This window comes from Bufo bufo, chromosome 7 (genome assembly GCF_905171765.1).
Source record: "Bufo bufo chromosome 7, aBufBuf1.1, whole genome shotgun sequence".
Lineage (NCBI taxonomy): Eukaryota > Metazoa > Chordata > Amphibia > Anura > Bufonidae > Bufo > Bufo bufo.
The window spans coordinates 189721954-189739581 of record NC_053395.1 but is presented as its reverse complement, the minus strand read 5'-3'; the positions used below and the strand labels follow the sequence as shown (position 1 = coordinate 189739581).

The 17628-nt window shown below is 41.9% G+C and overlaps 1 protein-coding gene across 1 annotated transcript in view; it reads left to right on the top strand.

Moving 5' to 3' along the window:
* Positions 1-17628, top strand: part of NOSTRIN (nitric oxide synthase trafficking) — a 59702-nt gene that overhangs the window by 15420 nt on the left and 26654 nt on the right. Inside the window, exons 4-8 of the mRNA XM_040441681.1 lie at positions 6486-6548; positions 8383-8464; positions 10388-10450; positions 10545-10649; positions 16135-16260. Of these exons, the coding sequence (XP_040297615.1) occupies positions 6486-6548; positions 8383-8464; positions 10388-10450; positions 10545-10649; positions 16135-16260 (439 nt within the window). The remainder of the gene's footprint in view (positions 1-6485; positions 6549-8382; positions 8465-10387; positions 10451-10544; positions 10650-16134; positions 16261-17628) is intronic.

The window sequence follows — 17628 nt, the reverse complement described above, 5'->3', positions numbered from 1 at the left end:
TATAATAAAGGCTACGTTTTAAGGCAGGTGGTACCCTGTGATTATACAATTTATACATAGCATCCGTGTTTATTCTCCCTCTGACGGGACATTGTCTTAGCTGTGATTACTACACAATTATTAGGCAAGTTACATTTTGAGGATTTATTTTATTATTGAACAACTACAGTGCTGTTGGTCAATCCAAAATGTTAATAAACCTCTTATCTAAGAAGGCAAAAGTGAGCTTTCCCTAGGAGTATATCTATGCCTGCATAATTATTGGGCAACTATTAGTGGTAAATAATTACTATGTATTTAAATTCAAGAAGGGGAAGAAGGGGTTATGTCCGGGTTCAGCTCTGTCATACCAGTCATAAGGCTTCCATCCATGGAGTCTGTCAGTTTCTTAATCTGTTGATGATCAACTTTTTGTGCAGCAGCAACCACAGCCTCCCAGACACTGTGCTGAGAGGTGGACTGTGTTACTTCACTCTCATTTAAGAAGAGCCCATAAGTACTCAATAGTATTTAGGTCAGGTGAGGAAGGGGTCATGTCATTATTCTTTGATCTTTAAGGGCTTTACTGACTAGCCATACAGTGGAGTACTTCGATGCATGTGATGGAGCACTGTCCTGCATAAAAATCATGATTTTCTTGAAAGATCCAGACTTTTTCCTGTACCACTGCTTGAAGAAAGTGTCTTCTCAAAACTGGCTGTAGCTTTAGGGAGTTGATTTTGAGTCCATCTTCAATATGAAAAGGTCCAACTAGCTCAACTTTAATAATACCAGCCCATGGCAACACCCCACTTACTGTACACTTTGCTGGCGTCTGAATCGAAGTGGAAGTCTGTGTCTGTTACTGATCCAACCACAGGAGCATCCATCTGGTCTGTGAAGAGTCACTCTCAACTTATCAGTCCATAAAACCTTTCAAAAATCTGTCTGTCAAATATCCGTCAGATATTTCTTCACCCAGTCTTGACGTTTCAGCCTATATGTCTTGTTCAGTGGTGGTTGGGGTTCAGGCTTCCTTACCTCGGCCATGTCTCTGAGCACTGAACACCTTGTACTTCTGGGAACTCGAGGGAGGTTGCAGTTCTGGAATATGACAGCACTGGAGGATAATGAGTTCCTGGTCACTTCACATTTGAATCTTCTCAAATCTTTGTCAGTTAATTTGTGTCTTTTTTTTCTCAACACGTTTCTTCCAACTCTATTGACTATTTGCAACAAAATGTTTGATGGTTCTGTGATCACGTTCCAATATGGAAAATATTCATAAAAATCGCTGCCAATATGGTCAAAATACTTGCCTAAATATTGTGCACACAGTGTAGTATGTGATAATCTCTTTCTAACAAAGCTAGAACCAGGCTTGAACCTCCCATTAACCCATCTACAGGCTAGAAAGTTCTTAATGATTCTACCTGTTAACAATCGTCTAAATATTTCTGAGATATAGTTGCCTCGGATCCAGTACCATCACCCACCTATGGTCTCCAAATGGGGCTTTTATTCATTAAATTGCCAGATGATGCAAACTCCCATATCACTTAGGCACATGGAAATGCACTATGATGTAATAAAATCGATGAGGATAATGAGAATAGAACATTAATATACAGTCACACCCATTATGATTCAGTCTTTAGGCAGCAATAAATTTCTCACATACACTGTCATAGGCTCAGGTTGCTGCCAAACAGACAATGATCAGTCAGCAAAATCTCCAGTGTTTATAGCATGATAGATGGTGAACTTTGACGTCAGCTTACAGATACTGTAGATCAGATTATATTTACTTGTGTCTAAAGGTTATTTATTTATTCAACCTAATTGATTATTTCAGTTTTTCCTCAATTAAGTTATGGGGGTCAATTATTGAACAGAAATACTCCTAAAATCCCTGCTCACTCCAGGTCTAAAAAAGGTGGAGTGGTGTGGGCTTACGCCTGGTTTAGGCGTAGAAAATGGTCTATACGTACGTTTGGGTCGCCTTAATCAAGACCCCTGTTGGTGTTGTGTGAGGTCCAAATCAGCAGAAAGTATGAGCTCGGAGTGACTGCAACAGAGTCAGGATGTGAAGCTGAAGCAATCGCAGGTTTATTATTACAAAGGTTACATCTTAATTGGGGAGATCTAATTACTATGTATAAATATATCAGGGGGCAGTACAGAGATCTATCCCATCATCTATTTATCCCCAGGACTGTGACTGTGACGAGGGGACATCCTCTGCGTTTGGAGGAAAGAAGGTTTGTACACAAACATAGAAAAGGGTTCTTTACGGTAAGAGCAGTGAGACTATGGAACTCTCTGCCTGAGGAGGTGGTGATGGTGAGTACAATAAAGGAATTCAAGAGGGGCCTGGATGTATTTCTGGAGTGTAATAATATTACAGGCTATAGCTACTAGAGAGGGGTCGTTGATCCAGGGAGTTATTCTGATTGCCTGATTGGAGTCAGGAAGGAATTTTTTATTCCCCTAAAGTGAGGAAAATTGGCTTCTACCTCACAGGGTTTTTTTTTGCCTTCCTCTGGATCAACTTGTAGGATGACAGGCCGAACTGGATGGACAAATGTCTTTTTTCGGCCTTATGTACTATGTTACTATGTTATGTACTATGTTACTATCTTTTATATCATAAGAGCAAAACAAGGCATTTAGCCAATAGCTACACCAACCCCCCCCCCCCCCCCAAGGTTATAGAAACAAACTTGACATTAAAATAAAACATGCTAACTACATGCTTATCTTTGCACTTCTTGACACTGCTTACTGGTATAGGATGCGCATCATAACATCCTAACTTGTTCTCCTGTTCTTAGTGCTTTATCAAATAACTTGGCGTTCTTCCCCGAAGGTCCTCTCTTCACACACATAAAGTAAGGCAAAGGCCAAACATGGCGGTGCAGATAAAAAATGAATTCCTGACCCTAACATGTAGGACAGCTGGGACGCTGTCTTATATATAGAAGCGGCGGTGGATCCACTGAAGTTATAAAGAGGCCAGCGCCTCTTCATAACTTCGGCAGATCCACCGCCAGCGCAGGTCCTTATTAAGACCGGCATCTAAAACGCATTTGGGGGCATGCTTTAGACATTGGATAACCCCTTTAAAGGAATTGGTCCATCTCACACATTAATGGCATACTGCTTGGATATACCATCAATGTCAAATAGGTGCAAGTCCCACCTCTGGAACACGCTCCTATCTCCAAAACGGGGCCTCTAAAAGTGAAGGAGAGCACATCACGCATGCATGACATGCTCTCCATTCACTGCTATGTGAGTTCTGAAAAAAGCTGAGTAAGCATGTTTGACTATTTTCGGAAGTTCCACAGTGGTGAATCATCGCGCATGCGAAGCCAAAATATAAGAAATTTTGGTGTATAGCCGCGCTTGCATGATGGGCTCTCCTTCACTTCGGGTGGTCCATTCTGGAAATCGGAGCATGTCCTAGAGGTAGGACACACACCTATCTCACAGTAATCGCATATCCTAGCAATATGTCATCAATGTCTGAGATGGGAAAACCTCTTTAAGGGACAACTTAAAACTCCTTTCCAAATATTCTAAAAAGGCCTAAGAATGTTATACTTGACCTCTCAACACCCCACCCCCATCCCATATAAGACAGTGGAGAGCCACTAGCAAGCAGCTCTCCTTTTGGTGGTCCGCAACATCCATCTATTACATCTTAATGTTTTCCCTTTTGTAGCCAACAAAAACTTTGACTTGCAAAATCAGCTGTTTCGCAGGAGTCTTGAAAGTTGGACCACCGAGGAGATCTCAAATAAAAGAGTTTGTCTTCAATGAGACAATCACTTTGATGCAGTATAAACAACTGAATGGAGGCCTGTGGTAATCTCTGAACAACAATTATAGATCAAGATAAGGGTCAAGAGGTCTCCTCTCACCAAAGCTTAGGGGGCTCTATTTGTGCCCTGGCATCTGTCTTGGCTGCTCCCTCATAATCTCCCAGAGCCTGAAGATCTAAGCTTGGCTATCCTGACAGATGAGTCAGGTTAAATAAGGGTGAATAACCTAAGAGTCAGATCCTCCCTAGATTATCAGGAAGATCCCCAGCAGTTTTTAAATCTTTTCTTACCAAGGAATGTGCATTGACAAGTTGCCAAAATTAAGTGCATACAAATGTGCCATCAGTTAGATATTTCTGGATTTTCATGACCACCACTCCTCAGACACTTCCACACTAATGGTTTTCAAATTGTTCAGTCCTTGCCTTTAAAACAACTGACTTTAATGCATATTTACATAAAATATTTGATTGCTCTGGATACCACAAACCCTGCAAATGTGGGCGCCTGTTCCCCATTCCTAGAATAGAGAATTGTCCATTTTGAATGGTCACATACTCTTGAAGTCTATGGGTAGCCCTACTTTTTAAAATCTATAATAGGCCAAGCATCAGATTGCCACTGATTAGGCTTTCATGGCATGGCCAGTGCATATGTTATAATTTTTTATAATAATATGAAAACCCCTTTAGGGTTCCACTATAGGTGAGCATAGATTCGGTCTTATGTTCTTTGACGGTGACCTTTTTTTACATAGACATCAGCCTTTGTCATCATTATTATCACGCATTTTTATGGATAGGAAGGCGGCTCTCTCATTCCTTCACTAGAGATTAGATTTCAGATAAGATTAATGACCATGGAGTTTAGAGTTCATGAAGGTTTTCCTGTAACATGCTAGTGCGTTACAATAAAAGCTAATGCCCTCATTGTTCAGAAGTTTAATAAATCAGAACTATTGTTTGTGGTTACTAACTGCATTTTTGCAACTTTTTGGATTTACTGGGAGCTATTTATGGGGAAAGGTTTGACATGACAGCTATGCTGTTTCCGATATCTCTGCTCTGTACTTTATATGTGAATGAAACAAAGTTGCAATACTAGAAATAGCCTACAGACAAGAATATAGTCATAGCCTACAGACAAAAGTATGGCAGTGTTTCTAGAGAAATGGCGGACTGTTAAAAAACAAAAATCTTACTATCCCTTTAAAATCCACCAGACAATGCATTTAGGCCGATCTCTAAAGGTCTCATCCATCCCCCCGATTCCTTTTTACCAAAAGCTTACTTAACATTACCGAGTTGTCAGCTGGTCTCCGTATCCTGACCCCTAATGCTGACGTTTTGACATGGACATTTAACCGCTGCAGCCATATCGCCACCGCTGCAGCAGACACCACTGAAGTCACCGCAGCCAGTGATTGGTTGCAGAGGTCACATGCCCTTGTCAAAACATCAACACTGAAGGTCAGAACACAGAGAGTAAGGTATTAAAATGGTGTATTGCTACTTTACACCATTTTACGCATTCCATAATACCATAAAACATTTCAAAGGGCTGGGCAACCCCTCTAATTTCAAAGTTATCGCCATACTCATAAATTTGCGTTCAGTTTAGTCTCATTTATGGGCTTGATAATTGTATTGTTAACAGTTTTTTTGCAATACACGCATGCCTATAAACTCCATTTAATGATATCCTGATTAATCATCTTTATCTTTCAATGAGACTGCAACAGTTGCATCATCCGTATCATTAAGACGTCATTAAATTGGCAGGCCTTGCCCTAATGGAACAGCAGACTCTATGCCCTCCATGCAGGGCAACATTCTGGTATTTCCACCTTTTAGGTCAAATCCTTTGTGTGTATAACACAGAATGCATGGGATTAACACTGTGCACACTGCTGCATTTTATAGTGTATTGATCATTCCACATGTGCCTCTTGTGTGCATATCGCAGTATAATGATATAATATAAAAATTATTATTTGGACCACCATATTCCGCAGCGCTTTACAAATCCAGAATGTTCATGTACAAAACAAGAGACATCACAACATAACTGGCTAATCTATAGAACTGAAACACTAGGGGTGAGGGCCCTGTTCACAAGAGCTTACAATCTATGCAGTATGTGGTACTACAAGTGTAGTGCAGTAGATGTGATCGAACTTGCTACAGGCTAATTCTTACTAACTACATGCAAATATCCAGCTTGTTAATTCACTCTATAATGTCCTCAAGTTCCGGTTGGTGTTTTCAAGTTGCCATAAAATTAGACCGCCATACTATATTTGCAAACCTAATACGGAAATTGTATAGTGAGCCCTGGTGTGGGAGCCCCCTGAAGAAGTTTTTAACATAAAGGGGTTTTCTTATTTGCATCAGCATCCTTTAAATTAATCATTTATGAAGGCAGCTGTGATCTTGTAATGTATTAATTTTGCCTTTATCTTCCGTTCTTGGCTTAGGTCACATGACCATGTCCACATAGCTCTTTCTTATATCTTGTAATGTTCTGTCCATGGGCTGGACAGCGATAGGGGAGTGTCTACGTAATTAGCTGGGGGTTGCACATTCTGCATATTGGCCTAGGTAGATCTGCACAGAAGATAGCCATAGGGTATTATTAAAAGGTAGACTAATATTGTGGTTTTATTCATTATATATCCAGTTGTATTAATACTGCCTGGGCCTGTGCTTCTGAAGAAATGAAGACCAAAGCTGAAGTCCACAGGTAAATGTGACTAATGTGCCCCCTGCATTGCATATTGCATGTATTGAGTATTGTCAATGCCTAACCTTCACCAGGACATCAGGACTGGTATGGTTGTTATCTGCCCAAGACCTTGTGAACAAAGTGTGTATTACCAGCCACAATTCGACCAATTCACCCAAATTGCACGCCATTTTGCCGTCTGCAGCATTTCCATTGAAACAGCATTTAAACAGTGTGACTAACAGATTTACATCATCCAATAGATCATGCTATGTTTTTGTTTTTTTATAATACGGGGCATATTTAATAAGACTGCTGTTTTAGACGGCGGTCTTAATAGAGCCCCATAACTGTTGGCGGATCCGCCTAGGGGTGCAACACCAATGAGGCCAGGTGAGGCGATCCCCTCAGGCAGCACCAGATACGGGCAAGAGGGGGCAGCAGAAGGGCCATGGGCAATGAGCGCTTTCATTGTGGAAACGCTCATCTCTACATATTCAACTGCATCGCTGTACTCAGGACAGCAATACAGTTAAATGCCGCGACGGGGCACGGGAGTGATGTCTCCTTGGCCCCCCATTTCCTCTAATAGGCTTTAGTCCTAGTTCCTGTAGCCTATCAAAGGCTGTTGTCATCATTATCGCGCTGCCTGAGCCTGGTTTTCAGCCTCAGACAGCAGAAAGGCTAGGTGCACCCCTGGATCCACCAAAGTTATGAAGAGGTGCAGGCCTCTCCATAACTTCGGCGCATCCATCGCCAGTTCTAAATGTAAGGCAGCTTCGTAGCTGTCTTACATTTAGACCCTTTTCTACGACTAAAACAGGCGTAGAAAATGCAGGCCCGTCCCCTTCCATGCCACGCCCACAATTGTAGACCTAGCGTGAGCGGGGAAAAGTTGCGCTGCCATCTGCTCCTGAAATACACCTAATTTAGGCGTATTTCAGATTAATAAATGAGCCCATGCATGTATATAAAAAGCTGTATACCATGGTACGACAATGTATGTATGCCTCCATAAAATGCTTTAAGGCCCCTGTGCAAGTAAAGATTGTGAGCTTGTTACTCCTATCCATGATTCTCTGGTCAACCTTTCATTTGATGGATCAGAATTCAATTCTGAGCCAAGAGAACCTTGATGCGTTTTTCGATTGTCATATAGCCTCGGCTAAAGACCCCTGTGTTAGCAGTAACAAAGGACCCAATTTCATTACAAAACCTCCAGAACTATTTATTTCCATATGTCTGGATGATATTAGTTGCTCTTTCTTTATCTCAATGACATATTCCTATCATGACATTGCTAGGATATGGCAACACGGTGGGTCACATCCACCAAATGATTGGGGCAGTGGTGCTTTTTCCCGAACAGTAGGTGGACAAGAATGAGCAGGAAAAGACTGTAAAGAAACTGGTTGACTGGTGGCTGTTGGACCCCCATGATCACAAAGAATGGCTTTTTCTCTGATGGACACAGTCTGTCAATGTATTACATTAAAGTCAAAGGGATGCTCTGGGAAATGTCTAAAGATCAGCTGATCACTGGTCCGGCCTCGTCATGAGTCTCGGCTGTCATAAATGAAATTATTAAGAGCTTGATGGAAGATAGAAGGTCCTGCAGTTTGTTAGCTAACTTGAAGCCAGCAGAATTGTGATTGCTGCTCTGGATTTGATAGCAGTATAAGCTATGATGGATGAATTAGCTCTCAGCATACTACCTGTATATAAATTCAAACTCTGGAGGTTAGAGAGAGTTTATTGTTACTGTACAAAAAAAAAAGCATTGTAAATTTTGCCGGCCATTTATCCAGTTTAATGGCCTCATAACTTAATCTGCCATCTCTGCATTGGTTAGAAAACTTGGCACAGCAATCGTGCAAGAAGCCATAAAACCAACAAATCAAGTCCTGGACGAGCACGAGAAGAAGAGGAAAAAGGTAAACAGCAGGCTGGATTTATGGGCGTGAATTGTGTATTTGTTTGCCGACTTTGCTTATAGTGCTCAGGATATCATCTTTTTATAGTCATCTTCCCCCGGTGATGTCTTAGGGACATTTTTATTACTTGCCATTCATTTAATCATTCACATTCAATATTGTCTTCTGATGTCTGATATTGTGAGCAAGCTGCAAACTGAGCATATCACAGACTTATCATTAGGAAAAAGGAATCCAGGACCATTGTAATTAGACAAAGGCAAAAAAACTATACAATGCAACATCACTCTGCAAACCAAATAAAGTACAATAATGCCAGAATAGTACAAAGTATTCTGGTGCAAATGCTACGCTAATAAATTTGAGATGCTTGGCAAATCATTTAGTGCAAAATTATTTGGGCCCGTCTGCCATATGTCAAGGCGATCTCAGTAAGACGGGAACCTAACACTAAATACCACATTAACTGGTGCCATACTGGCCTCCATTACATTCAGGGAATGCAGGAACATATGCAGGCATAATATAATGTGGGCTCGGCATGCATGTGGAACCTGCATTCCCTGAATGTAATGGAGGCCAGTATGGCACCAGTTAATGTGGTATTTAGTGTTAGGTTCCCGTCTTACTGAGATCGCCTTGACGTATGGCAGACAGGCCCAAATAATTTGTACAAAATGATTTGCCAAGCATCTCAAATTTATTAGCGTAGCATTTGCACAAGAATACTTTCTATTATTTTAGCATCATTGTACTTTATTTGGTTTGCAGAGTGATGTTGCATTGTATAGTTTTTTGCCTTTGTGCTTTGTGCTTTTAGACTGGAGTACACTTGCAACTTTTTGTCAAAAAGTCTCAATGATAAATGTAGCCCAAAATGTTCCTCTACCCGCAAAACATCTGCCTGATTCTTAGTCAATGTAAGCTCCCAGACACGGAGCAGACCTAAAAATGACCTACATATGTCACAAATGTGGCGCAAATGCCTACTTTACCAACAGAACATACAAAATCACTTTACTATTCTGCTGCTGCACACTTGATATATTAACCCCAAAGTGTTTGATTGTTAGCAAGATGCACCAAATTCATGATTAATTTGGCGTATCTTCTGACTTCCTGATCCAAGTGTACTCTGTCTAAATGTTAAAAAGCCATAATATTGGATTTCTAAATGCAGATTCTTTGGGGGTAATGTATTATGAGGGTGATATCTGAAGTCACTTTTTTTGGAGTATCTGTTTCTTCAAGCCATTTTTTGTGACAAATTTAACAAATATTGCATGCAATTTGCTCAAGTTGTCACCCAACTCAGTCTAACGTCTAAGCCCATTTATTATAAATGTCCTATCAGTACTTAGTCCAAGATTGGAATATTCCTTGAGAATTTTTAGCATTTTTTTTTTTTTTAAAGTCTCGATTGACACGTCCGCCAAAAAAGTAACTTCGCCCATCTGTGCCTCCCTATGTAAATACAAAATGCAGGATATGGCGCAAAAAAGCAAAAACAATGTTGCAAACACTTTGAAAAAGATACTCCATTGACAAAACAGCTAAAAACACAACACTCTTCTGGTACAAGTCCATTTCATATATTACCACCTTTATTCCCATGGGAGGTAAGCTTTACCAGAGAGGTCTAGCCGAGGGTTATTCTCATTTCCATGTTTAAGCCAAATTTTTTTTTAGTGGCAGATTACAAAAACAGAGGTTGTGTTGTTTCCAGTATAACTGCTTACAGTGAGACATGATAAAGTATTACAGAAGGACAGTCAGTTCATCACATCCATCACCCTGTGTATTCCTGCAGTACTAGGTGTAATATGTCATCATCAGCGAGATTTCCTTCTGTAGTCACAGCCTAAGCTGACGGCATGCAGAATAAATGGACACAATAATAATGAGTTCCCTCTCACCTATAAGCTAGATAATGAAGTGGACAAGACGGCAAGCATTGTGTTAAGCAACTGGAGAGAACAAATAAAGGTATGGCCTGTATTCCAGAGGGGGGGGATTTTATACATCTCCTCAAACGTCCAGGACCAGAGAAATAACTATATAGTATATAACTATTTTACAGATAAAAAAGAAGCTCACGGAACATACCAAGAAACACGAAGCCCTTTTTCATCACGTGGAGAATGAAAATGCAAAAGAATCAGTGACAGAGAAAGACAAGCAGAAGGTGGATATAATATTCAGTTACTGCATTTGGGGGAAATCTACTTATAAAACCTAATGTCATGGGGATTGTAATGAATAGAGATGAGCAAAGTTTAAAAAAAATGTATTCAGACGATTCACAGAATTTTTCAAAAAGTTTGCTTTGTTACGAATTCATTCATCCCGTAGCTTGTTAAATCAGCTATATATCGGACTGCAGGGAGAGTGTATCTCGGTGTACATCACTGTGCATTGCAGCGATATACATACCGTAGCTAGTCCTTTCTGGTAGTGAAACAGTTACTGTGGCAGGCAAGTGAACACCCCAATAATAGTAGTATTAGACAGTTTATTCACCCCAATTTGAGAATCAAGGTGTAATAAAATTGCTTATCTATTAAACAAGTTGGGGGCACCACAATAACTGTTATATTACACAGGTTATTCAGTTCAGTTTGGGAATAAAGGCCTAATAGAATTGTCTAATCTATTAAACAAGGAGGACATTGTTTAATTAGATACTGTAGCTCTGTGGCCTACACAGGGATCGATGCAAACTGCGCTGTCTTCTACAGTATGGATCCCTTCAGCTTCAGATTACAGTCCCTGCACTGTCCCTGCAGTCTCCCTATGCTCTCCCTACAGTATGCAAAAACTCTCCCTTCACTGTCCCTGCATTGTCCCTGCACTCTCCATATCCAATATTCCACAATGAAAAGCTTTTAGCAACATTGCCCCTAGCGCAAAATCTCTTGCCATGTCTCTCTCTAAGCTCAGCTCACCGTGAAGTGGCATAGACCGAGCAGGATGAGGCTTTCAAATGGCTGTGACATCACAGGGAATGGCTTGATGCTGATTAACTGTATGCACGGCATTATGGGTGATCTCGCATCCCATGGCTTCCATGACTTTTGCTTTGTAACACGTGTAGCCACCATTTTAGGAAACAATTTTATTCGTTAACATGAAGCGTATGGAAATTAGTTTTTTTTGCTAATCAAATTTTTCCTAAACTTTGGATAGACTTCTACTACAGATGCTTCGATTTGCTCAACACTAATTATGAATGACTAGGGCAAGTTGTGGGACAGGAACCCCATAAGACGCCCATCTTTGCTGTCTTTGTTTTGGACCTAAACAATACCCCGCTGTCCTGCTGACATGTACCATGAAATGTGTTAAGAAAGATGTAAAAGTTTGGACTCACTCTTATACCACTTACTGTCCATAATATAATAATTTATCGCTTCATTTCCACAAATAAAGTTACAAATAATTTATAGTCTTAAACGGGTTGTCTCACTTCAGCAAATGGCATTTATCATGTAGAGAAAGTGAATACTAATGTATTGTATTTGTCCATATTGCCTTCTATGCTGGTTTGATTCATTTTTTTATCAAATTATATACTTCTCGTTTCCATGGTTACGACCAGTGGCGTGGCCAGGAGGGGGCCAGAGGGGGCCACGCCCCCCCCCCTACATCACGCTGTGCCCCCCATGTGCCTCCCCAACTGAGCAGGGCACAGGGAGATGATCACTTCCATTGCGCTCATCTCCATAGTCATCTGTATCGCCGTCCTCAGGACAGCGATACAGATGCCTGTGCTAGTGCGGCGGGGCAGGGGAGGGAGAGGCGTGTCCCTTTCCCTTCCTCTGATAGTCCCTTTCCCTTCCACTAGGCCGGCAGCCTATCAGAGGCCGGCGCAGGTGGCACGAAGACGTCATCGCGCCCCTTAAACCGTACAGCGCGGGACACAGGCCGGAAGAGGCCTGCATCGCATCGCTGACATGGAGGTAAGTATAGATGTTGTTTTTTTTTTATATGTACAGTAGTTTTACAGGCACATTAGGGGGGCTCTTGTTACTGGCACATTGGGGGGGCTCTAAGCTCTTGTTACTGGGCTGGCATATGATGGGGGGCTCTTAGTGGCACATGGGGGGCTCTTGTTACTGTCACATGGAGGGGCTCTTGTTACTGGCACATGATGAGGGGGCTCTTATTCCTGGCACATATTGGGGGGGCTTAATACTGACACATGATGGGGGGCTTATTACTGGCACATGATGATGGGGGGGCTTATTACTGGCACATGATGATGGGGCGGCTTATTACTGGCACATGATGGGGGCGTATTACTGGCACATAATGGGGGGGCTTATTACTGGCACATGATTGGGGGGCTTATTACTGGCACATGATGTTGGGGGTTCTTATTACTGGCACATGATGATGGGGGGCTTATTACTGGCACATTATGGGGGGCTTATTACTGGCAGATGATGGGGGGCTCTTGTTACTGGCACATGATGGGGGCTCTTGTTACTGGCACATGATGGTTTTTTTTTGTTACTGGCACGTATTTGGGGGGGGCTCTTGTTACTGGCACATTATTGGGGGCACTTATTACTGGCACATTATTGGGGGAACATTATTACTGGCACATTATTGGTGGGCACTATAGGGGCATCTACTGAGGCCACAAAGAAGGGGTATTTTATATGGGAGGCTCTGTACAGTAGCATTTTATACTGGGACACATTATGGTGGGTACTATGGGGAAGGGGGAGAGGAGCACTATGGGGGCATTTACTGGGGGCACTATATAGGGGTATTTTATACTGGCACATTATGCGGGCACTATGGGGACATTAGCTTAACTGGGGGCATTACAAGGGGGTATCTTTTGCACTGTCACATTATAAGGAGAATTATTTCTACTGGGGGGCATTTATGGTGGGCTTTATTACTCCCACATGGAATGAGCCCCTAGTAGCAGCACCAGCCTCTCCCTGCTCTGCTATCCCACTGCCCTTTCTCCAAATCCTTATTATCAAATCTTTCTCATTAGGATAAAGCACAACATCAGCTCCACCGAGCCCCCAGCCAAGTGCTGAAGTGGTGTCCGAGATCCCCAAGGGCCAAGCCAAGTAATTGTAAGCTTTCATGTGAAATATGTTTGTTAGACACATATAGCCTACACTGTGCCACACAATGTACAGTATACCTCTACACTGTTGAGTCTGTTCTATAAGCGCCATTGCTTTGTGGTGGCAGACAGAAAATAATCTGGAAGTGCCACTCCCGAGACCAGGCTCTGGATCCGCCACTGGTCTGGACCGCTCACAGGAGTGTACATTTCTTCTAAACTGTAATTCGTATCCTCTGAGCTCTGACCTGCAGAAATCAGCGCTCACTTAGTAACAACTAACAGGCAGTGCCTGTAGGCTGTAGCCTGGCCCTGTTACCGAAGCTAGCTGAGTGGTGTAAGGTTAAGGTACTAGTAGAGATGAGCGGCCACTGAATCCTGATTTAAAGTTAAAGTTACTGCAGGATATGGATTACAGTTTAGAAATGTCAAATGTACACACCTGTGAGCGGCGGGAGGGAGATCTGTGGGTGACACTGTTATAGGGAGGGGGATCTGTGGATGACACTGTTATAGGGAGGGGGATCTGTGGATGACACTGTTATAGGGAGGGGGATCTGTGGATGACACTGTTATAGGGAGGGGGATCTGTGGATGACACTGTTATGGAGGGGGATCTGTGGATGACACTGTTATGAAGGGAGATCTGTGGATGACACTGTCATGGGGTGGATCTGTGGATGACACATATAGCATAAGATGCTCTATATAGTATGTGTCATCCACAGATCCCCCCATAGCAGTGTCATCCACAGATCCCCCTCCCTATAACAGTGTCATCCACAGATCCCCCCATAGCAGTGTCATCCACAGATCCCCCTCCCTATAACAGTGTGATCCACAGGCAGCCAGGATATGTTGATATGTTGAAATCTGAGTGATTTAAAAAAAAAAAATTAAACCACAGACAGCAGAACCTGTTGCGGTTTTAGGTATTGGGTAAAGTATCGCAGCATTTCTAAGCATACTTGTGTAAATGTATTGTATGTTATAGCTGCCCCCCCTACATTTGTCCTGGCCCCCAGTGTGCCCCCCAAAGATTTGAAAGCTACAGACGCCACTGGTTACGACCACCATGCAATCCAGCAGTGGTGGCCATGCTTGCACACTATAGGAAAAATGGCAGTCTCCTTGGTGGCCAGGACCATAGGAGTGAACATAGGCTAGTGCTTTTTCCTATAGTGTGCAAGCACGACCACCGTTGCTGAAGTGCAGGGTGGTCATAACCATTGAAACAAAGCCATTTGCTGAAATGAGACAACCCCTTTGAAGGAATATTATCTGATGGTATATTAAGAAACAGGATATGAATATCTGGAACCCCCACCTGTTGTGAGAATCCAAGTTCTGTAACCTATGTGTTACAGTCTGAGACAAATAGGAGGGGAAGCTGGTAGTACATGTTTCATGAGACCGCTATTCTCCTGAATCCAGTGGGATGTACGATATATGTCAGAATACCTTAAACCATAGACATAGACGTTAGATTCAAATTAGTGTTCAGCGAATCAAAGTCCAAAAAGTGAACTTTGATCAGAATTTGAGGCTAAATTTGATCCGCCTCGAAGCCGAATTTCCTTGTGCTTCGTGGCAGTGAATCGTTGTAACCTGAAATAGTGTAAAAAATGGGAAAAATGTCTTACCTGATCCATTTGCTCTCGACGGGCCGCCCACCTCCATCTTGCTTGAAGATCTTGCACAAAATCCCGTGTGCGGTGCTGGAGATGGCGGCAGCTGGCCCATCAAGAGCAAATGGATCAGGTAATTATGTTTTTAATTTTTTTTTTATGTTACACTATGTTATTTTTATCATATGCCACGATCAGGTATGAATGCGGCCTTTGAGGGGTACAATGACAGGGAGCGGCGCACCCACTACTTACAAAGAAATGCGATTGGTGATGAATTCATTCATCACAAACCTTATTTTTAAAAAATTTTGGGCGAAGCAGCCAAACTGAATAATTCGCTCATCTCTAATCCTAATGATTTCTATGGGAGTCGCAAACAATCCACTTTATAGGATGACAGTCTGACCTCTCTTTCAATATCTATCTTTGTGGTAAGTTAAAGGAGGAACCTGTCCGATATTTAGCATCTTTCAGTGAAATTATGTTCTCTGAATGATACTTGAAATCAATGAATTATTTTGCTCTTGGAAAAAGAAGTGTAATATGACTGACGTGTTGTAGGTGCCCAATCAGTGTTGGATCAAGGTTGGTCAAACCCTATGGGCAAAACAACCACTTATATGACAAATACTGACAAAGAGAAAGTAATTCTTACTCTTAACTTGTTGCTGCACATTTGAAGTGCTAGAGAAAAGTCTGAGATATAGGGCCAAAAGTGGATGAAACCCTCTAGCCATGGTCAGAACCCATGCCCAATATATAACCCTATTCAAATCTGAATAATCAGGCTGCAGGCTGCTATAGTAATAATGTACAACTCTCTCAAATATAGTATGCACAGCATAGAGCTGTAATTCTAGAAAGCTTCCTGTTTTCTTAAAATTACCAAATCTGGATCGCTTAACCATATACTTAGTGAAGAAACTGTTCCTGACATTAATTTACAGCTTCTGAACAAACTGAAGAAGTCAGCAGCAGTCTTGACGAAAACAGATGAAAATTACTACCAAGAGAATCTCAACGGGCAATCAGCTAGACTGAAATGGGAAAGTGTTTTGGAGAATTGTTATAAGGTAAGTATTGAAGATAACTACTGAACCCATCAGAAGATCCTACATACAGTGGGATGCGAAAGTTTGGGCAACCTTGTTAATCGTCATGATTTTCCTGTATAAATCGTTGGTTGTTACAATAAAAAATGTCAGTTAAATATATCATATAGGAGACACACACAGTGATATTTGAGAAGTGAAATGAAGTTTGTTGGATTTACAGAAAGTGTGCTATAATTGTTTAAACAAAATTAGGCAGGTGCATAAATTTGGGCACCACAAAAAAGAAATAAAATCAATATTTAGTAGATCCTCCTTTTGCAGAAATTACAGCCTCTAAACGCTTCCTGTAGGTTCCAATGAGAGTCTGGATTCTGGTTGAAGGTATTTTGGACCATTCCTCTTTACAAAACATCTTTAGTTCATTCAGGTTTGATGGCTTCCGAGCATGGACAGCTCTCTTTAAGTCACACCACAGATTTTCAATTATATTCAGGTCTGGGGACTGAGATGGCCATTCCAGAACGTTGTACTTGTTCCTCTGCATAAATGCCTTAGTGGATTTTGAGCAGTGTTTAGGGTCGTTGTCTTGTTGAAAGATCCAGCCTCGGCGCAGCTTCAGCTTTGTCACTGATTCCTGGACATTGGTCTCCAGAATCTGCTGATACTGAGTGGAATCCATGCGTCCCTCAACTTTGACAAGATTCCCAGTCCCTGCACTGGCCACACAGCCCCACAGCATGATGGAACCACCACCATATTTTACTGTAGGTAGCAGGTGTTTTTCTTGCTGTGTTCTTTTTCCTCCATGCATAACGCCCCTTGTAATGGCCAAATAACTCAATTTTAGTTTCATCAGTCCACAGCACCTTATTTCAAAATGAAGCTGGCTTGTCCAAATGTGCTTTAGCCCACCTCAAGCGGCACTTTTTGTGCTGTGGGCAGAGAAAAGGCTTCCTCTGTATCACTCTCGCATACAGCATCTCCTTGTGTAAAGTGCGCCGAATGGTTGAACGATGCACAGTGACTCCATCTGCAGCAAGATGATGTTGTAGGTCTTTGGTGCTGGTCTGTGGGTTGACTCTGACTTTTCTCAACATTCGTCGCTTCTGTCTATCCGAGATTCTTCTTGGTCTGCCACTTCGAGCCTTAACTTGAACTGAGCCTGTGGTCTTCCATTTCCTCAATATGTTCCTAATTGTAGAAACAGACAGCTGAAATCTCTGAGACAGCTTTGTGTATCCTTCCCCTAAACCATGATGGTGAACAATCTTTGTCTTCAGGTCATTTGAGAGTTGTTTTGAGACCCCCATGTTGCTACTCTTCAGAGAAAATTTAAAGAGGAAGGAAACTTACAATTGACCCCCTTAAATACTCTTTCTCATAATT